General features: G+C 40.0%; 2 protein-coding genes across 2 annotated transcripts in view; one reads left to right on the top strand and one right to left on the bottom strand.

Annotated features, from left to right (window-relative positions):
- Positions 1 to 9712, top strand: part of LOC138008284 (glutamyl aminopeptidase-like) — a 15476-nt gene extending 5764 nt beyond the window's left edge. The window contains exons 6-18 of the mRNA XM_068855570.1: positions 753 to 1001; positions 1656 to 1787; positions 2115 to 2275; positions 2987 to 3066; positions 3399 to 3526; positions 3995 to 4050; positions 4259 to 4406; positions 4921 to 4994; positions 5751 to 5855; positions 6129 to 6296; positions 7012 to 7152; positions 7659 to 7740; positions 9126 to 9712. Coding sequence (XP_068711671.1) covers positions 753 to 1001; positions 1656 to 1787; positions 2115 to 2275; positions 2987 to 3066; positions 3399 to 3526; positions 3995 to 4050; positions 4259 to 4406; positions 4921 to 4994; positions 5751 to 5855; positions 6129 to 6296; positions 7012 to 7152; positions 7659 to 7740; positions 9126 to 9317 — 1716 coding nt within the window. The 3' untranslated portion in view covers positions 9318 to 9712. The remainder of the gene's footprint in view (positions 1 to 752; positions 1002 to 1655; positions 1788 to 2114; positions 2276 to 2986; positions 3067 to 3398; positions 3527 to 3994; positions 4051 to 4258; positions 4407 to 4920; positions 4995 to 5750; positions 5856 to 6128; positions 6297 to 7011; positions 7153 to 7658; positions 7741 to 9125) is intronic.
- Positions 9284 to 27930, bottom strand: LOC138008282 (uncharacterized). The gene is made up of 11 exons (XM_068855567.1): positions 27045 to 27930; positions 24608 to 24781; positions 23335 to 24275; positions 22417 to 22609; positions 19272 to 19730; positions 17705 to 18037; positions 16232 to 16382; positions 14139 to 15142; positions 12514 to 12746; positions 11756 to 12257; positions 9284 to 11260 (listed from the first exon to the last, which is right to left on the bottom strand). Exons 1-11 carry the CDS (start codon positions 27709 to 27711, stop codon positions 10140 to 10142), a joined length of 5778 nt encoding a protein of 1925 aa, XP_068711668.1. The 5' UTR covers positions 27712 to 27930; the 3' UTR covers positions 9284 to 10139.

The following is a 27930-nucleotide window of genomic DNA, read 5'->3' as shown; positions in this document are numbered from 1 at the left end:
CTGTCTTTCGCATGTCATCACATTAATTTTCCTTAATGTTTCGTATCATCTGATCGGTTTCCGTATTCGTACACTTAGCCATTCAGTCTCAACATCACAACAAAGTAAGGAAACAGTGAACTGTACTATGCATTTATCGGTGCTCGAATTCGGACCCTCCAGATCTATAGTTCTGTGTCTTCTCCACTGCACTACAACGACAAACATGCTCAACCCAACATAGTTCTTTTTGATTGTTTGCTTTTGTATCATAAGTCAATTGATGTCAAAGTATATTAACCAAAACTGATCTTAACCTGACTCTTATTTTTCTCTAGGCTTAATTTAGGCTCCAAAAAAGTTTTTTCACTCGTTCTGAATGCGTTTTCAACCTAGGTAAAATGGAGATCAGCAATTTAACCTGGGTAAAAACGGAATCAACCTGAGAACGGATTTTACCGGCAACAGAGACATCTTGTCTTTCTTTTGACATTTTTGGCAAATCAACCTGGCGGTGACACTGAAAGCTGCGTAGTTGCCGTATGTAGGAGCTGTTTTTTTGTCGCGGTGAAGTGGGGAGAAGATTTGCTCAAAAATCCCTAACAAAAAAAAAAACCCACCAGCTAGGCGTGCTCGACATTTTAAGCGAGCCTCTCGGTAACGAACGATACTCGTGAGCTCTTATAAAGCATCTGTAGCGGTAACTATTTCTACTTTATTGAGTTAGCGTGGATGAACATGCCTTAAATATGGCCATTTATTTTTCGCTATAGTGGTTTGGGAATCTTGTTACAATGAAATGGTGGAGCGATCTGTGGCTAAATGAAGGTTTTGCAACGTACATGGAAAATATTGGATCCGATTTGGTAGAGCCAGAGTGGAGCATGATGGATCAATTCCTGGTCGACGTGCTTCAAACTGCTTTTGCTGAAGATCAGTCAAGATATTCCCATCCTATCTCTGTGAATGTGAAAGATCCCAAAGATATCGACAGCATTTTTGATGCTATATCATACCAAAAGGTTTGAACAGGAACAATGTATGAGATTCTATGAAGGGCAGAAATGTCCTCCATCGAACTTAGGTTTGTAGTGTAATGCATTGTAGACTTGGCATGAGCCAATCAGAAGGCCGAAAATATTTTTCCCTGAAGGGGCCAATAAAGGACAAGATGTTTATTTAAAATGTCTTAGATTACTGGTATTTGGTGGAATTTCCATAAAATAATAAATAAATAAATAAATAAATAAATAAATAAGAGAGCGAATCCCTGTGCCCGTGATAATCATTATTTTGAAAATATATTTTTAGATTGCCTCCACACTGCGAAGGTTAGTTTCATCCGTGCGGTCAACTCTCACACCAACTGACTGAAAAGTTGTCGTCTTTGAAATAACCTCGTACAACTAATAGAACTAATAACAATTTTCATAGAATAGGGTCAAATGTGTGAGATTCGCTCCCTTACCTAATATACGCTGGATAGGGATAAAATGACCCAACGATAGTTGTCAAAAAGTTATGAAACTTATTTAAAGATAAACGATAAAGAGAGAGCTAATGAATCAGCCACTCAATTAAGTACCGTTACTTTTTTGTGTCCGATACCAAACACCATCAATATTTCATTGTCAGCCGTCTTTTTTAATGATGCAGTTATGTTGTTGTTTCTGTAGGGAGCGTCAATCATTCGAATGTTAAGAAGTTTTCTTGGCTCAGATGCATTTACGTCAGGACTGCAATTATATCTCAAGAAATACTCCTTTAAAAACGCCGATACTGATTATTTATGGGAATGTTTGTCTGAGGTAACATGTTTTCAAGTTTTGTCAATTTACAGTAACTACCTGCGATATTTCGAGATATTGAGCGACAATTCCAAGCTGAGAAACGCGGCCTTTTTCCTTCAAATGTATTTTCAAAGCGATTTTGCCTCTAAAATAAAATTTACATAAGACACCAGAGAGCCTTAGGCTATTTTATTTGATCAATGAAAATAATAATGAAAGAAAACACTGTAAAGATAGTAAGTATTTACCGACAAGAAGGAAAAAAGGAAAAGCCTCTTACTACCACTTACTTAGTCACGGTACAACTCTTTCTTTCTTTCTTTCTTTTTTTCTTTCTTTCTTCAGAAAAGCGCCATAAATGTAAAAGAAGTGATGGACACCTGGACGATACAAATGGGTTTACCGGTAGTGACTATTAAGCGCATAGAAGACAACAAAGCTACCGCTGATCAAAAAGTTTTTCTTATCCTCCCTGGTGCGAAACCCAACCGCAGTTCTCCTTTTAAGTAAGTCAGTCGGTAGAAAGGAAAACTCCAAAAGATACAGTGTGGCCCAGTGGTTAGGGCGCTTGCCTTGAGATCCGGAGATCCCGGGTTCAAGACCCTCTCTGACCACTCGTTGAAGTAGATCCTAGTTGTCCCTGGTTCAACATCCCAGCTGCACTGCCTCCAGTCAGCTGGGACTCTTGACAGTTGTTGTTGTTGTTCCGTCCCTTCATTTCATTAACTGTGTTTCATTGGCCCTGAAAAGCCCTTATGGGGAGCGGTCAATTAAGTATGTATGTATTTTCATTTAGTTTATCTCATTTGATTCAGATAAATTGCTTACGTTGTGATCTTTTATTTAGTCTGTAAAAATGAGTTTAGCATTTCGTGTAATTGTTGATAAATGTGCTCCCTGTAACATCACGGATTTCTCAGTATAATGTTCCCCCATTTTCAATTAAATTTAAGTTTATTCTGCAACGCTAGCTAGTTCCCCATTATGTCTCCTTGTACGGGGTGAAGTACAGTTCCCCGGAATTATCCAAAAAATAAACCGTCAAGCACAGCAAATTACTTATTTTCTCTGTGTAAGTTAAAGGTTTAGTTTCAATGGTCTGCCGTGAGTCAACGGGAATACTATTTCGAGTGGGATCCTGACTTGATGTAGTACTTGGTAGTTTAACATGTTTTGGTAAAAAGAGTTGTGACACAGTAGAATTGACTTTTTGACAGTTATTCTTGGCATATACCGCTGACATACATTACTGAGGACAGCAACAAAAGCGCACAACTTTGGATGAACCGAGGATCTGGTAAGAGACTCGTTGTCTTCACTTTGTTTGTAATTAAGTTATCAGCATAACAAAACAAACGTGAATAAAGCCTACGCAGCTAAAACCGTGTTTTGAATCTATACTTAACCCCTTACTTCTTGTTGTTATGTCATCCGACTAAAGGAAACAAGCTCTTTGTACAGACAGAGCCAACGAGATCCTAGCTAGCATATCTGTCGAGTCCTGGCGGTAAAACGTAAGCCGGACTGAGTATACTCATTCAATATAACCTTGAAATGTTTTTAAAAAGCAAAACGTGGAAAGTGAAAATCTTCCCGGTATTTAACAGTTTTGACTGGGTTCTTTTTCAGTTTCACTTAACTGGCCTTCAACTGCGCGGTGGATAAAAGCAAATGTTAATCAAATTGGTTATTACCGGGTTAACTATGACAATGAAAATTGGAGAAATCTCTGTCAGCAGCTTAACGTGGATCACAAAGTAAGTTAAAAAAAATTGTTTCAGGTATCTTTACGCTTTTATATTCTTTGTTTTACGTCATCTGTGGATTTCACGTACAGGTTTTTACACGGAAGACGATCCCTATATATACCACGCGCTACCTCCTATATTTGGCTCTCACTATGCTCCAACCACTGTGACTTCAGTGAGATTCACTCGCGTGTAGGATTAAAGCATTATTATTAGGTTGAGGCTTCGGTAGCTGTTGTTGGCTTCTTGAAAAGAGCTGTTAGGGAGAGCTTCTCTGGACATACGCGATAAAAAACGGGTTATATAGAGGATACTTTGTTTCGCTTATCACATTACGGTGCGCATCAGATAGTGCTATTGGCTTCGGGAGCCTCGAAAGAACAGAATAAATGAGATAGCAAAAGATTATGCCATTAACCAAAATCAAATAATATTATTATCATGTGTTTTTTGATCATACGTAAGAATTATTTTCAGGTATTAAGCGCTGCTGACCGCTCAGGACTAATTGACGACGCCTTTCATTTGGCCAGGTAAAACGCTTTTGAGCTCACTGACTAACTAAAATATTGTGCAAAGCCAGTGTGTGTCTCTGAGAATAATCCTTTAATCATTCAAATTTCTATGTCTGTTAAGCAGAGTCGTGGTCTAAGTTATTGTTTTTCTCTTCGCTCTGCTTTGGGGCATCGTATTTCTTTAATAAGCCTTACTGACCTTTGACATGATTTTTTGTATGTTTAGGAGTAACCAACTGGATCAGACGATAGCTTTGTCTTTGACAGAGTACATAGAGAATGAAACTGATTACAGTCCGCTAACAACATTCATGCAAAACATGAAGTACATCGGCGGTCAGTTAGCTTTACGAGATTCATATAGGTTGTTCAAGGTATGTTGATAAATGTGTGAGTATGATGTACGCTGATTAATGTATATTGAGAACTGAAACAGTTTCATAAATAACGAAGAGATTCATTTTTCGATGTTGACTCTGGGATACTTTGCGGAAGTCGAGTCTTCGACAGTCCGATTACTAGTTCGGATGCTCCACCACTTAGTTATCGGAGACGTTTAAATAGCCTTGAGATTATGCCAAAAAAAATACAGCCAAAGAATAAATTGCCTATATAGCTTATATAGCGCTACTTACAATAAAAAGATCGATAGCGAATAAAAAATGAATAAATAATGTTCACCAATAGGTACTCCCCTACCCTTAACTATGTCCCATCGAAAGGTAAGACCCTACCAGAAGAATTCGAAAATCCCTCCCCCGCCTCTCAGAACTTCCGGACTTTTCCCATGTTCCGACTACCAAAATCCTGAGTGATGCACCTGTGAACCACAGAACTATACAACTATTGCATGATCACCTTGATGCGTCCTCTTTTGCATTTTGTAAGGCGTACATGCTGCAGAAAATTCAACCAGAAATACAACGACTGGGATGGGAGGATAAAGGATCACATCTTGACAAGTAAGAAAAAGGCCTGGAGAAAGTGAAGGAACAGTCTGCGTAGCTGTTGGCGCGAGAGTCAAATTGACGAGCGGCGAAGCCGCGCGGAGAATGGGGAGGGGCGTTGTGAATTCTACTGGTATTTCACAGCGCTTCTCCCCATTCTCCGCGCCAACAATACCACCAGCAGACTAGTGAAGGAGCACCAGCCTGACTTAATGTTACCCATGATGCATATGTGTGTGGCACCATGCAAACACTTTTTGATAAAGAAAATACCAACCAGAGTTGGTATAAAGAAAAAATGATCTTTCGAATCTTTCGTCTGGACTACCCAGCCTTCTTCAGGTATAATGAAACACACTGGAGAGTTTTTTTTCATATATGTGGAAAGCATTGCTGGACATTCGTGAATATTTTGTGAAAGCCATTGTTTCTTTGACTTAAAGAAAACTCAGAAACCAAATTAAAGTGATAAGATAAAACTCAAAAGAATAATTAATAAAATTTCTTGCTAATGTGAAGACATCTAGATCAATTCTTCTGCCGTACTGATGAAAAAAATATCTGGCCTAACGGGCTGGAGCTTTTGTTCGTTGGAGAGAAGTTTCTGTCTTAAAAAAGGTGCTTAGGAGAAGAGGGAAAATCTTCTAGGACTTTACAGGTCTTATATTAAATCTTAGTCTAAGGGTTGTCTGCGGTGTTGCAGTATTCATTAAAACGGTCCGTAAAGGTCTTTGCTTTCTCCTGTGTTAATTGAATTTCACGGTATTTCAGACTTCTGCGACCAATGATCCTGTGGACGGCTTGTGAATGTGGTGACACAACCGTTATCTCCAAAATTAAGGACGTGTTTCGCCAGGCCATGGCTGGTCACAAAACGTGAGTAATGAAAAAACAAAAACAAATGAGCCAACAAAAAAGGAAGGAAGGAAGCATGAAATTTGATTCTTAAACTTCTAAAGCTTACGCTTTTGATATCTAGTTGTTTTAGATCTCTTGATTACAGTTCGTAATTTGTAGATAGTGGTAGTTGTTAATGGTACACAGACCATACCCCTCTGCTCTTGCAAACTCGGTATCAGAAGCAGCATTGAAGTCATAAATGACTTGCACGTACGTAAGCTCACTCCCGTGTTTTACCTCGCTTTAAAGAATATCTTCAAATCTTCGTTCCTTGGTTTATTGCATTGGCGTTAGAGAAGGAAGCGAGAATGAATGGAATCAAGTGTTTAAGAAGTACTCCAAAACACACATCGCCTCTGACAGACAAATTCTCTTGGACGCGCTCACATATACAAGAAATCCACAATTAGTCCAAAGGTAAGAAAGCCAAACAAATCAAGGTATTTTGAATTAAGGCCTTTAAGTTTAATAATACCTCCTGTACATTAGAGTAAGGACATCCAGGGTGCTTAAACCGGGTCTAAACCGTTCGACTGAATTTTTGTTTGTAAAACTAACATGATACTGTGGGATGGCAAAAGAGGGAAACCCAGTCAAGTCAAAATCACTGTTTGCTCAAGAATGGCATCAGTTCTTTTTACATCGTCATACGGCACGTGCTGCACGTGCACTGGTGCGCACTAATACTGTCCTGGCCCAAATTGTTCAAAGGCGCCATCCGCGTGATGAATCTTTATCCAGCGAATAACTCAACTGGTTTTGAAGGCGTTTATGCACTGGATAATGATGACTTAACCAGTGGATACAGCTGTCCGTCTTTTAAACAACCGAGCTCTGGTCAGTGATAACGTGGCTAACATGTTGCAAAGAAACAAGAACAGGGCTCAGAACTCAGAGAGCTCGAGCTCCTGTGGGCTTGTTTGTGTTCCTTTCAATTCTTGATCTCCGGTTAACTGAACGTATTTAATATTTGACAAGAACTAATGTCCTTAAGTATTAAGTCGGAACTTTACCTATCGTATATATATATTCACCAATTATGATGGATAGTCGGATTCGGTAAGTGTTTTTCGTTTGTATTATTTTAATTCTCTTTTACGGTGCCTAATAAAACAGCAGTTATTCTCCTCAGGCTCCTTAAATATTCCTTGGACAACGAGAAGATTCGTTCCCAAGACACTTTGAAAGTCATTAGCAACGTCGCTTTGGATCCTCAAACATGGCGCATGGCTTGGAATTTTACCCGTCAAAACTGGGATATTCTCTACAAAAGGTACGAACACGATGGAATCAGAGTCTACTGAGCATATTATAACATGACATAAAAAACAAATATCATATTGTAAAGACATGTAGATAATCGAGGGTGAAGAGAAATGATAGGGTGTTCATTATGACATTATTCCTCCTCGAAAATTTTCGTTATTCCATTATTCCAGTAAAAGCATTCTGCTGTTGCGGAATGCAAGAGAATTGGAGGGGCGAAGCCGCGAGAAGGCTGGGACGGGAGAAAAGAACGTTCTTCCTTTGCCCAGCCTTCTTGCGCCGCTCGGAATCTCTCGCGCTCCAAAAAGAACCGCCAGCTACGCAGGCGAAGTAAAAAAGAACTCATCATTCCGTTGAAAAAACCTACTTATTCCGGTCGAAAAATCGACTATCGAAGTCGTTATTCCGCCGTTATTCTTATTCCATCATTCCTCTTCAACCTCTTCCCCCCCCCCCACCGATTATTAGTGCTTTGCATCATTTCAGAGTGTCCTTTTCTTTTCATCTTTTTAGATATTGTCGGGGGTCTGATCTTTGGCCATGGTTGATATCTTCACTAATGATTAAGTGTAATACTCACGTCCAACTGAATGAGGTAAAAAGTTTAGTTATTCGATATATTTAAAATCATTAGTAAGACGTCCTTCAGCTTGCTTCGTCCATTTGCGTATCATTGTATAAATCTGCAACCTTGATACAAATTGTGAAATATCACATTGTCGACTTCCCTTATCAGTTCAAGCTGGAGGTTTGTTTCAAGGTTCAATTATAGTACCGTAAAACGAATTGTAAATTATGTTTTGTGTAAATTGGTTATTTCATGGGTTAACCTAAAACTGTGGCTTATACTTGGCTACTTTTTTATTTCAACTTCTGTGAAGCTGATCCTGCTCTTGAAAAAATTCATGTATGAAAAATGCAGAGATGGAGTAGCTAGTATTGAGTGCCCTTGCCTCCCACAAAGAGGGCCTGAGGCATGGTTTTCCAAGTCCTCAAGATTTTTCAGGCCGCAAACTACGGACTGCTTGTCTTGATAAACTGGGCTTTGAATTTTTCAAGGAAACAAAAAAGCAAAATGATTGTGAGGCTTGATGGCTTAAAAGCTCTTCGAGAAATGGGGCTACTGGTTTCGATTGATGGGTGACGTTATATGAGAATTAGGCATGTTTCCTTAGAGGGATAGGTTTCTTTTACAGGAAAAAATAGCGCAAAACTAACCCACTGCTGATGGTATTCCTTGGGGTTAACCCTAACCATGCGCACTGTATTGTGTGTGGTGTATAAGATGATGGCCGGCTTTCAGGCTGGAGGTAAGCATCGGTTAAGGTTTGGGGTTGTTTACTTAAAGGGGCTAGGTCACGCTATTTTAGGCATTTTCAGCACTGATCGAATGGTCATAGAATTAACTAAAATATCAAAATAACTGTTCAAAACTATAGAAGAACTCTAAAAAAACACAGGGAAGCCAAGAAGGGACATGGATGGACAAAACTGGAGAGGATTGAAATGGATTGAGTTTGGGTAAATTTGAAAAACGTCGGCCCACCTTTTTTCAAATTTATATCAGTCTATATCAAAATGTCATTTACAAAGCTTGAAAATCATTCTCAGTTGTTATGTGGCCGTGATTTTGCAAATGAAAGACTCTTGCTCTGCCAATATGACGTTTAGAGCTCATAATTAACAAAATTAAACAAAATTACCTAAAATAGCGTGACCTAGCCCCTTTAAAAACATTGAGCTTTCTCTTGTCAACTGGCAACCTCGCAGTCCTACGAAAGGGCTTCTTCTAAGTACTCTGGTATTCCCATCTTCCTGGAACAAGTACAAAAACAACAACAACAACTCCAATCTAGAATTTCACCCGGAGATTGTAGGGAAGCCTCGAGTAAACCACATATTCGATAGAAGCGTTTCTTCCGACTTTCATGTACAAATGATCTTAGAGATAGTGAAAGTTTTTTTTTCATTTTTTTTTAGTTAATGGAGTTTTTTAAGGATTACAAACCCACAGCAGCCGGGTATCGTGAAGTTCAGATGGGAATGGAAGAAGTGCAGGCAAACATTTTGTGGCTTCATGATCACGAAGGAGAAGTGGCAGTCTGGTTTAAAGCACACGTCGAAGAACACGTCGAAGATGAAACAAAAACACGTTTTTCTTTTCCTGGTTGAACTATACCTTAACAGACTTTACTATACGCAAATAGAGATTATATACGGTGCATGCAAAAGCTTGGTTTCAATCATCTTCTAGGCTACTCCATACTCTTAGGAGGGACGGGGTTAAAACCATTTCAATGATAAAAAACCTCAAGTAAACATGATAGCCATAACATGATAAAAATATTTGTTTGATCAGTATGGGCCGTGGGCCATGATTATTCAGTGGTTTTTGTTTCAGCATTAGTGAATGAAAATTCCTCAAAACTGAGAACAATTGTAAAAACAAGATAAAAATTGTCATTTTGGTGAAATTATCCATATCTAACTCTACGATAAGCGACGAGTGAAGTTCAGAGACACTATGATGGAAACCCCACAATCATTAAAAATTCATGTTTACGTTACATTTCCAACTTGTACTTTCCCCTCCCCCGTTCAATGTTGGTAAAGGAAAAAGTAACTCTTGGCGACAAATGGGGGGAGGGGGTGAGAAGAAAAGATTAAGGGGGAGAATGTGTCCAACAATCCTAAAAGGAGATTGTCCCAACCTTTTCGTCGCTTCCTGTAGTTGACTTAGCTGGTGCCCCTAATAATCTGTGTAAAAACGTACAAAATATGACTGAGCTAATTCAAGGAAAAAAATTGCTAGTGTTGAATAAGAGATAACAGGAGGGGAGAGGGGGTGGTATTCAGCCGTGAACATTCTTTACCGGGAAGATGTATCCTACATTGGAGTGGTTGAAAAAGGCTTCAAAATTCTACATAAGCTCATTATTTTAAAAAATGAATGAACTTAACTTAACTTAACTTAAGAAAAAGAAAAGCAGAAAATCAGCTGTTAATATGTGGTTGTATTCTCTTGGCCGCTTCCCAAACGTCTCGACAAATATTCTCCGCATCTTCAATTTCACTGTCTATGCCATTGAAAACTCGACATATTTTCACCTCAGAGAAGTTCTTTGGATTGTTTAGAAACCTTGAGCCTCTGACAATATACTTTTCGACTTCTTTCTCCTCAATGAAGACTTCACTGCCGTGGACTTTATAAACAGACGTCTTGTCATGGCGAACGAACTCAACCCTTTTGTGGTGCTCATTAGCCAGCTCTAGCCCTGATCCCGCTGTTGAAGATTTCCGGATAGCAGATTTAAACCTGGCATAATCTGCAGACGTCATAACATCCTGCTTCTCATTTTCTGTTTCAAGTTTGCGCTCGGAACATACGGTTATACGGAAATCAGTGTCACGTGACCTAGCGCCCACTTGGCGTGGGGTTTTGATGTCGGCTACGACCCAGTTGATTGGCGGGATTTCTACGTCACAAAAGGCCAAGTTCTGGTCGAAGACAAAGGTTAAGGTTTGGTTTTTGCCAGCTTTTATCCCCAGGGTGTAGGTTTCTTTGGTTGATTCAAGAGCCCTTGAGGAAAACGCCGCTGACCAGCTGTCAGCTCGGCCTGAAAACGGCACGAATTTGTGTCTTATCTTTCTTTGCTTTTTTGCCTTACCAGGCTGGTTTTTGGGGTCAGCGTTCTCACTGAATGTGGATTCCACTTCGTTAACAGTTGGGACGAGCATCAATACATTTTCTGCATAAATACATCCAAATTCTGCCTTGACTTTTAGTGTTTTGGAGCCGTGAATGTATGGCAAGTACTCGTTTTTGAAAAGCTTTAGTTGAGAAGAAACCGTGCTGAGAAATTTGATCGCTGCCTTATCTTCGAGGGAGGGAAGCACAGTGATCACATTCACAGCAAAGTCACCTCGATTCAAGCGCTTGAAAGTGACGGGATCCTCTGGGCCATTTTGGTTCAAGAACAGAAATCTAGTGCCGCCGCTGACGTTGTGATCATAGACATAAGATCGGCAGGTATCCTCGAGTGTCTCCAGCTCCTTCTGCACATTGTGCAGGGTCATGTAGTTTCCTGTTGCCTCAAGGGTATATCCAACCGATCCTTGGATTAAGAGAAATTAGAAAAAGCAGAATTATATCAACTGATAAACAACCAAAATGAATACGGTAAATTCAGCAGATGCAAGTGCGACGCATTAATCCATACATACAATCGAAAGATGAAATTTAAAGCGGGATTGTACTTTCGTACCAAAACGACCGAACGTTTTGCAAGACCTTTCTGTAAGCTATGAACAAAAGTATTATTTTGGTATTAAGTTAGCTACATCTTTAAAGTGGGACGGAGTGGTTTGAAGTCCACTTTTTCACACTACATGTATGAAAGTGCATCAGCAACATGCTGTTAGGAGGATGTTGGGTCTGCGCGAGATAATTATCCCCTCTAGAGTAGAGCAGCAATTCCTTTGTTGCTTTATGCCACAGGAACTGAGGAATGATACTTTTGTACTTTTTACAACATTAAACTTCTCCACCTTAGCTATGAAAGATGAAAAAATAAATAAAAATAAATAAAAATAGTAATAAAATAAAATACCGGGTCGTATTGTTATCTTTGATGAGGTCTTTTCCGATAATTTAACTCGAACAAATTCCTCGGCAAATCGAAGTGCTCCCCAGGTTGTGTTCGGCAGTTGCAGTGTCTCTGTCACTTCGCGCGTTCTTTCTGTGCTTGATGAGGCAGTTAGACTATCCAGACCACAGCACTGCGCAATCTCGTGAAATGCGTGAAGGGCTGCGTCAGAGAACCGACCTCTCTTTTCAGATGACAAATCGGCACGAAGCGTTCGGCCTATGTTTACTGGATTGTTTATTTTGTGGATGTGAAGAGAATCATCATCGGACGCTGTGCTGTAGTGTTCAAAGAACTTGATCAGCACATGGCCTGGAGAGACGTTATTTGTTAAACCTTTAAGCTGATCATGATCACCTTCTCCAAGTACCACGCGGTTCCATTCGCCCTCGGCCTCAGTTGACCGCTCACTGGACTCTAATCCCAGGCGACTAGAAGCGAAGATTTTCACCTCGTCGATATCAAGCTAAAAGAGCAAAAACGTCTTGTAAGTTAAAACGCACGCTTCATTTTTGTGATATATTTTATCTTTAATATGTGCCAATAGCTGTAACAGGTGCAAAGAGCAATCAAATACTTGTGGTCACATTCCTTTCCGTTGTCAAGGACAATAACAGGTTGAAAATATTTTGTAAGTAAATCTGCGGAAGAAAGATATGATTGTGTCACCACAAATAAGCGGCCGGAAATTCTACGAGAAGTGTTCCGAACAACAAATTTACCTCCTTGATAAATCCAGATTTTTCACAAAACGTAATGAAGATAATAGCCAATTGCTCGTCCGTTAAGAAGGAGTATCTATCGCTGCCATTTATGTGTCTTCGGCGCCCCCAATTCATGATAATGAGCAAAAGATGAAGGAGACGTGGACACCGCTGAATGTGAAGACCGACATACGCACTTGAAAGCATTTTGTTGGAATCCGCTGTGATATAATACTCCTGTTTCAGTAAACCTGGGTGGAAGAACAAAAAGATAATGATCTTACCTTATTGTTTAGTGAGAGTTGTCAAACGTTGTATTTATAGTATTTATTGCGGCTGTCCTTTCATTTAAATATTCAAATAATCCTGGCTTTCCAATTATCAAGTCACACACTCTTTACAGGAGGGGAAATATTCATTCGTCAAAAATGTGATTTCGGGAAAATGGCGGGTCTCTAGACATTAATTAGTCATTTTTCCCGTCCTTGAGAAACGAAAACGATTTCAGTGCGATAAGTTTAGTTGGAGGAGGAGGGGGTGGGGGGGGGGGGGTAGAGATAGGGTTATCCTAACTATTGAGTGTATGGTACAGTTTTGCAATGGAGGTATTCGAGAATAGGGAATCTGAAAGGAAGAACTGGTCCTCGCTTTAAGCAATAGTCTTTTACGGACACCTGAACAATTCAGGTGGCTTCAAAGGGATTAGAACGCACGACCACTGCGATGCCGGTGCAATACTAGTCTGCCAACTGAGCTAAGAAGCTGTAATGTCTTTAATGTGAACAAGTTTTTTGTCTTCCGAGTACAGCACGTGTCTTGCTACTAATCCTCCAAAGCATGCTGGGCCGTTACACCAGTCACACATGCAATATTACAGAAGCTACAAAGTTGAGAGCAGCCGCCCATTTCTTGGGCTCATGTGTTCCCGTTGAATGTCTCAATGAATGAAACAAATGTAGGGAATCTGTCAAACGATATTTTTCACGATCGTCTGCTTGATTATTTTAACTATAGTGAGTGCCGTGTTTCCAGTTTTTAATGCGTTCACGTCTCATAAAGATCACTTTAACATCCGGCTAAGTATTGAATCAACCTTTCCGAGTTCTCCTAATGTAGAAGTAGGCGCTCGGAAGACATAAAAGTCGAATCCGCATTTTTGGAAACGAAGAAAATGAGGAATCAGTTGGTGAATGAGACTCAAATTTGACTCAATGCGCTTGAAACAATCCTTCAACATGTTTGTACCCTGAACAAAGTTAAACGGGTTGTAACCTTAAACGGGCGTTAAAATGACAATTGTTAGATAAGTCAGGCGTAATATAATCAACCATTTTGTACCATAATGAAATTCTGTAATAAAGACAATCTACAATAAAGACATAGATATTGTTATACCTCCCAACTCAAATACGTTTTCCGATTGGAGGAGACCGTATCACGTGTTATGGGTCAAAACTCACTAACTCCCTAGGGTGAACAAAACTCACTAACCCCTTAGGGAAACAACGACTCGACCCTCACTGTTCCCTCGGCTTCGCCTCGGGGAACATTGAGGGTCTCGGGGAAACAAAACTCACTGTTTCCCTTGGTCCAGTCATTAAGTGCTTAATGTCACCCGAGGTGTGTTTTATTCTGACACTTACCCTGAGAGCGTTGAAAAGTCAAAAGTGGAGGGTGCCTGTGAATTCTCGCGACACCGAGGCGCTCAATGGCTTGATGTAAATTCTGCAAATATTGATTCTGCTCTCGTTCCGTCGCATTCCACTTGAAATGGGCATAAATCTCAATGGGGCGTCCTCCATCGTTTTGATCAACCGCTGAGATGCCGGTCAGTGAAGCACCAAACAAGCAGAGGTGTGGAACATGGACTGACGGAAGATATCTGGAAAATATAGCTTGCAACTTCTTTTGTCCATTGATTCTTATATCACGATCATTGATAACCTCAGACTGAACACTTTCGAAGAAATATGCAGCCTGGTCTGTGATGAGGTCTCCGACAGCATTTATCGTGTGTTGTTGTTGGATTCCACTAGCTTTCCTCTCTTCCTGCTTGGCTTTCTTGATTTTAGCTAAGATCCGATCAACAACCCATGGAAAACTAAGCAACTTGATTCCACTCCTTGCATCAGCGGGTTGATGGTCTCTTTGTAAAGTAGCCGTTGGCCCTGATCCCTGATCATTGCCTCCGTCGTAAGTTGCCATGTACCAGGCTGAGGCTTTCATCAGCACTTCATCACTAAAGCTTCCGTTATCTTCAAATGCCTCCATCACTGCTTCTTCGCCACCGAATTCATCGTAGAAGTCCTCTCGTGTCTTAGCTCGGAGCGTCGCAAGACTTGCTTGTATCATTTGCGCAACTTCAAACTTCTCATCTGTCTTCGCTGAAAGTCGAGTATTTACTCTAAACAAGCAGCCGGTTATTACCTCCCCTTCATTTTTTAAACCATGCAAGGACATGAGCCCCTCTAGCTTCGCGTTGTAGTGATTTCTAACAGCTTTTGCGTCTTCCAGATATTTTTGATATCCTCGTACTTTAAGGTCTTCATCTGGCTTGACCTCGGCACCGGAAGCGTCAGTCGAGAAGCGTTGGGCGCGATCCAGGGAATGGCACTTTCGAAACAATTTTCCCAGGATCCTTTCAGAACTAAAAAGTGGGATGAATCATTCAATAAATTAAGCAGTATATTGACAAACAGGTAGACAAATAGATACATAAACAAATAAATAAACAAACAAAGAAGTATTCACCAGACGACTCAGACTATTACAGGGGCAAAATCTAAAATCACCTAATTAACTCGCACTTATGTTAATCCGGTATTTTCTATTATTATCCCAAGTGATTTTTCGGTTATGTTCCTTAAAAGAGGACGAAATTCTTGTTGGTGCCTGATGTTCATTATCCCTGTACACACATCTGGCCCTCAGTCAGAATCGGGTCCTCTTTACTTGGTACATTCCCCCCCCCCCCCCTAATATTACAAACCTTCAAAGCTTTCTCTTGTCTTTCTTGGGACCGTAATCAATGTGAGATCACCTGCACTTGCTTTTTTGTGAAGGAACTTTTGTGGACTCGACCGGTTTTGTCAAGAATTCCGGTCCATATTATCCCAGTACAACCCTCGCGCTTAGATACTTAGATTATTCATAATGGCCAGATACTCTTCGAGAGCCGTGGGCCCGAAGAATCTTATTACGTTCGAGGTATTAATCTTACTTTCCTGATGACGTTTTCTTTGTTATAAATCCTAGAAACCTTGCCTAACAAGATTTGAGATATAAATTTTGTAAACCTATCTCAAGAAAAATATCTGATAAATAACAACTTTGGGAAAAAAAAAGATTCTTATTATTTATAGCGGTCTGGTGTGCGTTTCAAGGGATGTTACAAGGAGAGAAAACTGTCACTCATGTTGGGCCAAGTTGTTGAGGGTGTTTTTGGATGGATCAACTCGTAGATAAAACGCTCCTTTGAGGAAATTATACAGATGAAGTTCCATTTTCTAAATAGTCTCACGTTTAATGTATCATTCACCTTGCAAATCCCAGCCCTGCACAAACTCTCGGCTAACTGACTGTTCAACGAAAGTGTTTTTAAGTCTGATTTAAGAAAAAAAAGGTGTGAATCATAAAATAACAAAGATATAGAGAATCTCTGTACGCATGAAGCAGTTTAATGCTGCTTGTTCCCATGTTGTAAAAGATGGAAACTGAAATCAGTGCCGAGACTTACGTGTATCGAGGCTTTCCAGCTTTCATCATGAAGTCTGGGTACTGATCGGGTCTTAGTTCTTTGGGAAGTGTTGGACACTCGCCAGTTTTTGGAAAATCTACTGCATCCGAATGCATATGAGCTAACTTGATACACTCAGAGGAAAAAATCCCTGAAAAAGATGAAAAGTTTTGGTAATGTTTCATATATCACGCCACTGCTGAGTCAAGTTCATTTCGCCGATAATGCAAACATCATTTTCTGTGATTTCATTTCCCACAATCACAGTTTGCAAAACTCTGGTCTGCTAGATGAGAAAATGGGGTCCAGGAAAGTAAGAATTTAGAATCAATTGAAAAACTGACAGCTCTGCATAATTATGGGAAAGAGAAAATGTGCAAGAGAGGGAGACTAGGGACGATGACCGGGATATGTGATTTTTTTTATTTATCTGCTTTCGGAGTCGTATTCTTCATCCAACAAGATTCATTAGAAACTGTAGAATCTGTCTCCTACTCCAGGATTTGGGACAAGATAAACGGACGTCTCGGGAACCAGACTTCCGTTTTCGTTACAAAAAAAAATTGTTAAAAACTGAACTACGGATATCAGATTTCCAGCATTTTCATTGGTTTGCCGCACATAGGCTATCCTGGATCAGTTCATATACCTGCTGTACCAAATATGGTCAAGGAACGCGTCAGCAATAAAGCGAACTGAAAAACTTTTTGCAGCTCTGAGAAAAAAAGGCCGACAAAAGCCAAATAAAATCAACATGGAAGAGTTGCTGATCCTGGAGTTTTTAATAAAACAATTATTCTACTCGGCTTTCTGGATACAAAATGATTATAACCAACTCGGCGCTACGCGCCTCTTTGGTTATCTATCACTTCATATCCAGTGCGCCCTCGAAGAGTAATTGTTAAATAACTTAACTGAAATTGACATTAACCTTAAGTGGTGTTAAAAGAATTTAATTTAAGTCTTTTAATGCAAGATATCTTTTGTTAAGTATCAGATCCGGCGCGTAAACTTGTTTTAACCCTATGGGTTTTCGTCTACACACCTCCGCATTTTTTCTAATACCTGTTCTTTGTATTAATATTGTAATAAGTATGTGGAAATAAAGAAATTTTTCTGCCCACATGTAAATGCTGCATACCCTTCACTATTTTCCACAATTGCAGCCTTGTATGACTGTATAGCGAGCCCTTAATGTTTCGATCCATGGTAATGTAACTGTAAATTATGAGGTGTGTATGTGTTTAAATTAAAGGTAAAAGAGAAAAGACACCTTGCACTTTTTGCACTTAAAAAAACCAACCAAACAACAACAACAACAACAACAACAACAACAACAACAACATCAAACATGGATCTAGCATCATGAGTAATCAAATGTGAATAAGTTGACCAGCAACGTATAAGCAATAAATTGATGACTGAAAGACGTTTGGTTTGTCTAAATGAGTAATTGAACCAGTTTGCACATACCCTCATCGTCAGAATCAGCGTGAACAAGATGAGCATTTGCGATGATGCCAAGTTGATCGTTCTTGATGTAATCCGAAATAAACTCTATCATGTCAGATACCTCCACAGGTCTATGAAGAACTTTCTTTGTCGGAGCAGTGAAATCCATTGGATCCTCATTCTTCCTTTTTGGGATCAGTGCGTCGAGCCAGGTAACGAAATATTTGTCACCGTCGAGATCTGAGCCCGACATTTCATTAGAGTGTGGCCGATGACCTTTGGCAGGAAATACGAGGCAGTCCACCAAATGGTGCAGCACTTTTACGTCAACTGCCTGAAACGTTCGCATGTCCCCTGAAAAACCGTGAAGAAAACAATACATTAAATTTTTTTCTAGTGTGTGAACGGGCGTTATTCAACAAATCCTGCGATGTCACGATTGGTTCCGGGTGCGGGTAGTACCGTTGCGTGGTAAGTCGTCGATTGCACCACTTACTACATTGCAATTTTGTTCAGAAACCATAAATATAGTTTACGTCATAGAAAGTGCGGTGTACGGGGTTTTATTCACGAGTTGTTTGTGTCAAAAACTCGAACGAGCGAGGTACGAGCGAGTGAGGGTTTTTGACACAAACAACGAGTGAATACAACCCCGTACAAAACACTTTCTATGCCGTGAGCTGTTTATTACATGTAAGACGAGAATTTTCTTTGAAATAGTTTTTTGAACGCAAATTAGAAACAAAAACTCACTAAAACAATAGAACCAAATGCAATTTAATTTAATTCAATAACAAAGTACGATTTGCACGAGATGCACGAGTAATTGGCTTGGAAAGACCTTTACGCTATCGTTGATTGGCTATACTTCCACACGTGAAAGAGCTGTACACCATTCTGATTGGCTGTATAGGCTTTTTTCACATGTGAAAATAAAGCGTACAGATTTGTAAAAATGAGCATAATGAAATAAAATTTCACGTTTTATGTAATAAAAATGATTACTTTTAGAATTGCATTGATATAAATACTTCGATGAAGCCTCTTTCTTCGCATTTGCTTACCGCCGTCTTCAATACTATCTACTCGATAGAAATTGTTCAGGAAGCTTTCCTGGATTACAACCTAGATTGTGTTTTTTTTTTTTTTTAAAAAAAGCATTTTGTCATGTGTCAAAAAACAAAATTTGTTTCACCAGCCTTGTTCGGTCCGTATTAGGAAAAAGTCATGTCCAAGGCCTTGTACGGTATTCAAGACCTCGGCACAGTTTTTCCCACTACAGACCTTCCCGGCTAGTGAATAACATATCAGTACACGCGCCATCATACACTAGTTTGCAATGGGAAAGGTGGGGTGGGGGTTAAGTTCTTACTTGACTATAAAGTCAAATTGATGACATAACGATATAAAGTTGATATCTCCTAATGACGTTTTGAAAGTCCAAAATATGATTATGCCGCAGTTATGCCTTCGAACTAGATAAACATTTCTGATCATTGTCATTGAACCCAGCATAAGTCGTTATTCTCTTTTTACAGTTGTTGAACTATTTTTGCTTGTTTTGTTTTTGTTGTATGCCGATTCTCACCTGGATGAAAGCATGGATTCTTGCTAATGACCACTCGGCCCTCGAGCGTTATTAACTCCTTTCCTGGTTCGCTGACAAGTTTTGAGTAACGAACAAAAACCTGGCCATAATCCAGAGATCCAGTTTCGTCCATAACCCCCATTAATAGTCGCCCATGGGCCTCTGGGATAGCAATACGGGCTCTTCTCAATAAGTCACCCAAGCGACTTTTGTAAATGGCAAGGAGCATCGAACGGAAGAACGGCTCTAGTGTGACGTTCACACCGCTGCGTGACAAGGCTGTCAATTTCAACCCTCCAGGAATAGCAACACGACGCAGAGAGTCTAAAGCTACTGACTCAAAAATCAGCATCGAAGCAAGACTGCGAAGCATTTTATCTTGCAGACCAATGAAAGTATCATCAGGAACTCCAAGACCACTCAAGAGGATGATACACTGACGGTTTAGGTACAACAGATCTAAAGGCAAAACAGAGGTAAAACGACATCAAAAAGTACACACTATTCCAGCAACTATTACTTTCGCTATTAGAGTGAAGCTTCGCTCACCAAAATCGAAGGATTTGGTTAGCAATAAATTGGGCAGACTCCTGTTACGCTACTCATTAACCATATGTAACGTAACTGTTTGTGGCTTAAAGGTGCTTTTTATTACGAGAAACGAAGAGGATTCAAAATTTTAAGAAAAAATTAATTAAAATTGCTTTCAAAGCACTCGTGCAAAAATTGTAAGAAATGACGACAGCTACGGTAACGACAACGACACGAAACCGTGAGTAATATGATTGATTGCACGTGCGGCCCGCATTTTGACTCATGTTTTTTCCAGTACTCTGCTTAATAACGACGTAAAATCACCAAATCTGAGGTCTTGGCGACAACGTAAGCATGAAAATATCAACCTTTCATTCTATATTCTTACTCTCAAACCCGGCTCCTTCGAATTACCACTCATCAGTAACAAAAAAATTCCCTGACTTCTTCCTGACTTTTCTCTGACCTTTAATTAGGTGAATAATTACATTTGTTTCAGCTTCTTTTGAAGACCATCAATATTTTTTCTTTTTCGTTTTCGATTTCTTTGCGCTTTTCAAGGGATTTTGTGCGCAAAGTCTTGTGAAATGTTTAGCAAAAATAAAATTCCCTGACTTTTCACTTACTTTGAAAAATGTTTGTTTTCCCCTGATTTTTCCCTGACCGTGGCAACCCTGAATTTATTAAGTTTAGGATACTTCGCCAACATTGTGCGAAGTGAACGAGATAGAATAATCGCGAAAGACTCACGATAGTGAAAGGTAATATTTTGAGGTGACGATTTCGTCGACGTCGCCGTCGTAGATCTTAAAGACCTCCTTAGTCGTTTTGGAAGACGGATCAAGGAAGGAAGTTTTTGTTTCTCTCGCCCCACCCCCCCCCCACCCCCCCCGCCACCCAAAAAAAAAAAAAAAAAAAAAAAAAGCAAAACAAAAGAGCGCGCGTTCTAACTGCAACGAGATGCTTCTGTGAAGCATACACTGGGTTGCCTGTGGTACGTGCTACAGAAAATCAGAAGGCACTGAATTGTGTGGTATTGAAATACAGCATTCCAGACTCTGAAGAATAACAAATAAAAGAGAAGCGAGAAACATTGGCTTCTGGGCTGACATGTTGATAATTTTCAAGTTCCCTCACAACTTCTTTTTACCACAAGTGTGCCCTCTGAGCATCTGATGGCTTTCTAATACTAAACTTCACTGAAGTTAAGCCCTGCCGGGCGGGGTTAGTGTTTGGATGGGAGACCGAAACAATGTACCCCTCGTAAAACAGAAGCATCGGACCGAAAATACTATTAACTCTAACAAATGCGAACTCAGCAAGGTACAGATCTTGTTAGCTTGCTTTATGCAAAACAAATATTGATGAAAAAGCAAATAACTATTGATACACAGTTTTCAGAAAGAGCAGAAGGATGTTTCCCGGACGGTCGATCGAGAATAAAATATTTACGACATCAAAACAACATTAATTTTGAACCGTGAATATAGAATATAAAAAGTTACGATCAGCGACAAACATTTTGGGAGATTTTTGCTACGTTCAAGTAAATTGCAAAATCGAAAGTGACATGGCCGGAATTCAGCGGGCGCCGTGATTAAGTTACCGCTGTATGTTTACTCGCCAAACAGTGAAGCATCTGTGTCAAATGATGGCAAGATACCGGGTTTTTGTAAGTTTCTTTTTCTGTCAAGTGTTATAAAGTTTGACAATGAAATGAGCGAAGTCAAAACAAAGATCACAATCGTCCAACTCTTATTTATGCAAAGTCAAAATTTACTCTCCAAGACACGTACGACGTTATTTATCACCAGGTAATTCCATCATTTTGGAAATAGCAGCTACTTAATTATTCATCTGCGTCACAAGTTTTCACTGATTTTGGGGCTCATTTTGTTGAAACTCAAGCACGCTTCCAACAGGCCTGTGAACCCTTCATGCTTACAGAGCAATACTAAAAAACTTCTCCCATATCACATTTCAACCTTAAGCTCGAAAATTCAATACACAACATGATATTATAATTCACAATGGCAGAAAATACCACAGAATCCTTTTCCAGCGAAAATTTTATTGAAACAAACAACATATTTGCTCTTAGAGGCGAAAACCTCTTCCTATTTCATTGCGTGGGTGAAGACAAGAAACTCAATTGTGTCAAATTACCATGTACTTCAGGTAAATAGTGCTCACTTAGATTTCGTCTCGACGGGCGATAGATTGTTGTCGAGGTCCAGTACTCGTCGCTTTTGAGATTCATGCCTAGTTTATCCAACTGACTTTCCATTATTGAGCTCCATAAGGGTATATTTTGTTTAAGGATCCACTAAAACGCCATTCGCGTTGCATGACTTTCGACGCCATTGCAGGCTAAGTTAATGATTCTACTGTGTCCACCAGAGAAATCTACGCAGTTCCACTACCCTCTCTATCCTAAGAAAATACGCCCAGAAGGCTCTATACACAAAGACACCACTTACCAGGGGAGTGACAGGCAAGACTTTTACCGACACGGAAAAAAAAAAAAAACTAAAAAAAAGAAAACAAACAAACTAAACGAAGACCTCGACTGGGTTTGCCTTATTAGGCAACCCAGTAATGAAGTACTCACTTGGTTTGGTTGCCTCACAGATTTCCAGTGCTGTGTGGCTTGAATCAAATTTCTTCATACTCTTACGATACTGCAGAATTTCTCGGACATCTCCATGTGGAAGACTTGGGTCCATTGTCAACATTCCTTTACAGCCTTGAAAACGAATCTGATAGGCTGATGGTATCGGATACAGATCGAGGCTGTCCGCAACCTGAAATAACAGAAAGATCATCGCAGTCATGTCTTTGAGCAACTTAAGCAGTTGCAAAGGAAGGGGGAGGGGAGGGGGGGGGGGGGGGGGAGAATGCTCGTCGTCTCGCTTAGAGGTGTAAAATTTCGGATTTTGGTCTCACTTAGGGTGTTCTAGGCCAAAATGCCATCATATGTAGCCCATATGTAGCTGTGAAGGTCTCGTTTGGGGCTCCACACGAAGAGATATAAAAGTTTAATATGGTTTAAATCATCTCTCTCAGGGGTCCAAAAAGCCTGGGCCACGCCCAGATTGGTCTCCTTTAGGGGTTTAACTCAACAGTTCCGACGACCACCCCGCCCCTTCATATGCAAAGTCTTCCCCCCCCCCCACCGGATTGGAACTCATGAAGATACGATTGCACTGCACTTGATAGTGATCTTTCCAACTTTCATGTCCATTTCGCAAACTTCATATATGTTCTAAAAACAAATAATTGCCTTCACCTTGTAAGGGATAAACTTTGAACTCGCAACTGACTAGCTCCCAACGGGTTGATAGCTCAGAAGTTAGTAGAGCAAGTGCATTAGCAATTGCCCGGTCATTGGTTCGAATCCCGTCAGTCAATCCTGGGTTTTTTAAGGCTTACTTGCTGAACTAACTGGGATGATCTTTCAAATATTCCACAGTTCAAATCATATGGAGACCTCATATATTCTAAAACAACAACACCAAAATGTACTCACTTTTCTGGCCAATGCGCGGCTTATTTTTCCAACTCCATCGCTAAAAGTGTACGTCCCTGACCTCAAATTTTGGCAGCACTTGAAGTATATATTGCTGTACGCAACTTCAACATCTGGAATTTCTTCCACTTGAAATCCCTCTTCAATGGTGATAGTAACAGCCTCTTTTGTGGAAGAAAAGCATTGGCCCATCCGGGACACATACGTAGCCACGCATCTAATTTCATTCAGTCTTCCCAGTGAGCTTCTTATGACATTGGCTCTGTTTTTACCGTCGATCGCATAAAGCCACGCGCCATGATCACGCAATTGGCTGTTGGAGCATGCTAAGAACTCAAATTGGCGACCACCTATTTCGATGAAGTTCGACAAAAGGTCAACAACACGTTCTTTTAACACGTGTTTTAAACCTTCTCGATAAGTTGATGAAAGCTTGGAAAAGTCTTCGTCTCTGAATGCAATGCGCATGGCTTCCTCGTGCCCGTACTCCCGGATAACGCGATTCTCTGCGACTAGTTCTGGCGGTATGAGATAAGTTTGGGTCGGGGTTATAATGAGGCGGGGTACGTGGACGTAGTGCTTCGGCTGCTCAAATTGGAATGACGTCAGATGCTTTTGATCTCCGTACAATAAACTCTCAAGATGGTACTCCAGTGGACAAAATCGGTCAGTGTCCACGAGACTTACCAATCTATACAATGCATTACAGATGTTCTCAATGGAAACAGTTGCCAGTCCCTCAAACATAGATGCGTATTTGTCGGAGGCTTTTCGTAACAGATCATAAAACTTTCGGGAAAGCCGATCACGTACTTTATAACCTCGGGAAAGAAGACACTCTAATGCGTAAGCGATCCTGTAATTAGAGAACTTAGGTTTTTGGGGGACTGCAACTTCACAAGGCGCTTTAGCCTTCACGGCTCCAAAATAGGAAGAAAAACCTATAAAAAAGACGAAGACCTAATTAGCTGTATTTATGAATGAATTCACGCTAAGCACACATAAAACCAGTATGTAACTAACGCATGCGATTAGATGAGAGAAAAAAATGAAACCAGCCACAGCGTACCCTAACACTAAAGTCAATAGTAGTGCGTCCTTTGTTGATCCTGTGCGTTAGCGACACTCACAAGTCTCCTGCGCAGCCACTCGGGTCGAAGTCACGATAGTCTTTTTGCGTTCGGGACTCAGCTTCGGCTAATGACCATCGTAGCGACGAAAATGAATATACAAGTGAAATGCGGCAAAAGTATTGAAGAAAATTACTCGTTACCTTTCTGAGAGAGCCGAGCAATGAGAGCTTGAGGGGTATTTGCTGTGTCTTCATGTTGGTTCCGATTTGATGGAAAACTTAAGCACAACACTGAACTAGACCCTAGGACCTCTCGAGTGCATCCCAAGAAGTGGGTCAAACGATCGTACTTGGTATAATCATCGACTTTGACCTCTTTAAATAAAATAAAGAGAAAAAATACTTTAATACTAATAACAGACGTTTCATGATCTTTATTCAACTTTCATTATCGACCTGATTGGATCATGAAGGTATTAGCATCTGCATGTCTTGTCAATCTAGGATAAATTTCAAAGAATAGTGTATATCCTTTGCAATTTGAAGCAAGTGTAGAGGAGGTAAAAAATAGATAACAGTGGCAATAAAAGCATTGGCTGCAGCAAGCAATATGTAGGTCATTTTCCCTATATATTGAGTGAGAAAGTACCTACTTAATTTTGTTTGTTGTCGAGGAAATGCGCAGGATAAGCATTCTTTAATTCGGTCTAAGGAAAAAAAACTCTTAAATTAAAGGTGCTAAGTCATGAAATGATCGGTGCAGTTATGAGCACCACTTTAAAAGCAGCGAAATGAACGCCCGAAAAACTCAGGCCTCGAGCCCACGACTCTTCCAAAATCGTAGAGCTTACATGTAAAAAAATTATTAAAGCACTGCACCATTCCCTTGTCAAAACAAAAAGACAAAGGTCCATAAGGATAAAAATAACGTATTTTGCTTAAGGTTTTGTTTATGTTAATGTAGACCACTGTTTTTGCAAAGTCAAAAATTCACACAAGTAGACGAGTTTGTTTTGAACTAGGTAATTTCATCCGTTATGAAATACCTGACAACGTTTTCTGCAAGTCACTCCTTTTTGCCTGATAAAAGCCATTTGGAATTTAAAATCTATATATCACTTCTACATTTCTCTTAAAAGCCATTTTGTTGATTTTAAGGCTCATTTGTTGGAACTCGAAATATGCTTCCAGCATCGTCTCGATGCACGCCTTTCAGGACCTATTTGCTTGCATTTCATCCTACCATTGATAAAACAGGGCTCCTGGTGTTAAGGACTATGTATGCAACACCCACCAAAACTGCAAATAATAAGCAAGGAAGCTCACGGCAGTGACAAACTTTTGACAGTAAAACAATTATAGGAATTTTAGAGAGATCCTGCGGAGATTTCGTTACCCTGGGTTCCAGAGGTTATTTTCTCGCTATGAAAAGAGCGAGTCACGAAGCGGCGAGAAAAACCTCTGGTACAAGCCGTTAAAAACCTCACTTTCATGCAAACCAACTTATTTCGATTGACTTTATTTTAGAAACTTGAGCAAACCGGTTTTATCCACGTGATAAAAATATTTGTGCAATGTTTACCGGTCACTCTACTGGGAAATTTTCACGGTGGAGTGAATTAATCGTTGTCACTGTCACGTAACAAAAAAATAAAATCGAAACTGTTCAATGAAATAAGCCGAAAACTTGGAATGTTGTAGGAGACAAATTCATAAATCACCTCACCAGTACTCAAGTCTGTGCGATACATCGTTTCTGAGTTTTTTGTCGAAGCGTTTCACGCAACTATTATTTGTTACAAATGCAAACGTGAATTGGAGAAATACGAAAATTGCATTCAAGTCCTAGAATTAGAACTGAAAAAATTTAAAGAACTTTACGAGTCCCTGGAGCAGTTTCAACATGACTCGAAGAATTGAGGTGTAAAGATGTCAGAAGCTCAGTCACACCTTCGTCAAATTCCCAAACAAAATCAGAGTGCTTGTTCATCCAGCGTCAATGAGACGAATTAACCTCAATGTGCCAGCCATGCTTTTGTGATTATCGTGTCGCTATCGCTACTGTACCGTTCATAGTCTTCTTGTATTACACCAGTGAAAAACCGGTTTGATCGTCCCCCTCGACTTAACCAATGGCAATCCTTATAAAAAACGGTTTGTCGATCGACCAATGAAATCTCCAGGGTCAAAAGTTGACTCTGGAAGTGGAAAGCGCAACGTGATTGGGGCGGCATGTTCAGAAAGGTTAACAGCCTGTACCAGAGGTTTTTCTCGCCGCTTCGTGACTCGCTTTTTGTCGCTCTTTTCATGGCGAGAAAAGAACCTCAGGAATCCAGGGTAAGATTTTCGTATGGACCTCTAAAAAACACTAAACCTTTTTTTCAAACGCACGTACCCTATTATAACATTGCGGATTTTTTATCTCTTCTACTTGATGACTTACTGTATTCATAGATCTTGTAACCTTTTCTTTTTTTATGGATTGAGTTAGGCCAGTGACGTATCGTTCTTGCTTACTAGGGGTGTGATCGTGGTACTCGCTGTGTCGTTCATAGAATCTCTAATTTTTTTAACTTCCTCTCACATCTTCATGCATTGTACAAAATACTGTTTATAGATATTTTTTTAAATTTCATACCTTGAAACGCTTTTGGAGGACACAGAAGAGGAATGTAAAACTCGATCGTTCCTTGCACCGGATGTTCGCCGCTGTTTTCATCGACGAGAACGTAGTTTTCCAGGTGACGGTATTCAATTTCAATGCGAACCTCCTTGAATCCATCTGGCTCATTTTTGTTGAAGAAAGTGATCACAACTAATTTATTATCATGCTCAAACTCAACGTTTATATTTCCGTCTTCAATTTTGCCTTGATCCACTTCACTGCTCCAATGACTGATGTAGGTCCCGCGGTTGTAGAAACTTCCAAATCCGAACGAATTTGCTTGTAAGAATTGTCTGGGGTCCTCAGATTTGCTCCTAAACGTTTCTCTGGAGGGCTCAGCTGGCTCAAGCCAAAATGGATCACCCCTTCCGCAGATCGAAGTACACCAAGCATTTTTTAGCTTTTCAAAAAATTTTTCTTTGCCGAACATCTTCGTCTTCAAGGTGATTTTGATGTTGCGAGTACTTCCAGTAACTGTGGGATTATTCGCTGCTGCTACCTCAAAATTATGAGCTTGAAAAAGGACTTTAAAGTCCTCAAGATGTTTACGGTTTTCATCCGAAAATCTATCCGTCCAAACATTAACGGCCAGTCGCACTTCCTTCTGTCTTAGCGTTGTTTGTTGTCGACGAGTTGCCATACTAACACATGAACCCAGTTTGACGTGTTGGATTAAATACTCATGTTCGTTGCAATAATCAAGCTTTTTCAACCTTAACTAAAACTAAAATCTTCTTAACAAGTCCAGTTTCATTGCAACTGACCTTGAAAATAAAGGAAAAATCAAATTCTATCTAGAATTTCCTTTTCCACGTATGTTGCAATCGAAGTATATCAACATACACTTCTGCGCATGCTC

Source organism: Montipora foliosa, chromosome 6 (genome assembly GCF_036669935.1).
Source record: "Montipora foliosa isolate CH-2021 chromosome 6, ASM3666993v2, whole genome shotgun sequence".
Classification (NCBI taxonomy): domain Eukaryota; kingdom Metazoa; phylum Cnidaria; class Anthozoa; order Scleractinia; family Acroporidae; genus Montipora; species Montipora foliosa.
The sequence above is the reverse complement of the archived record's forward strand: the minus strand, read 5'-3'. Positions and strand labels throughout refer to the sequence as shown.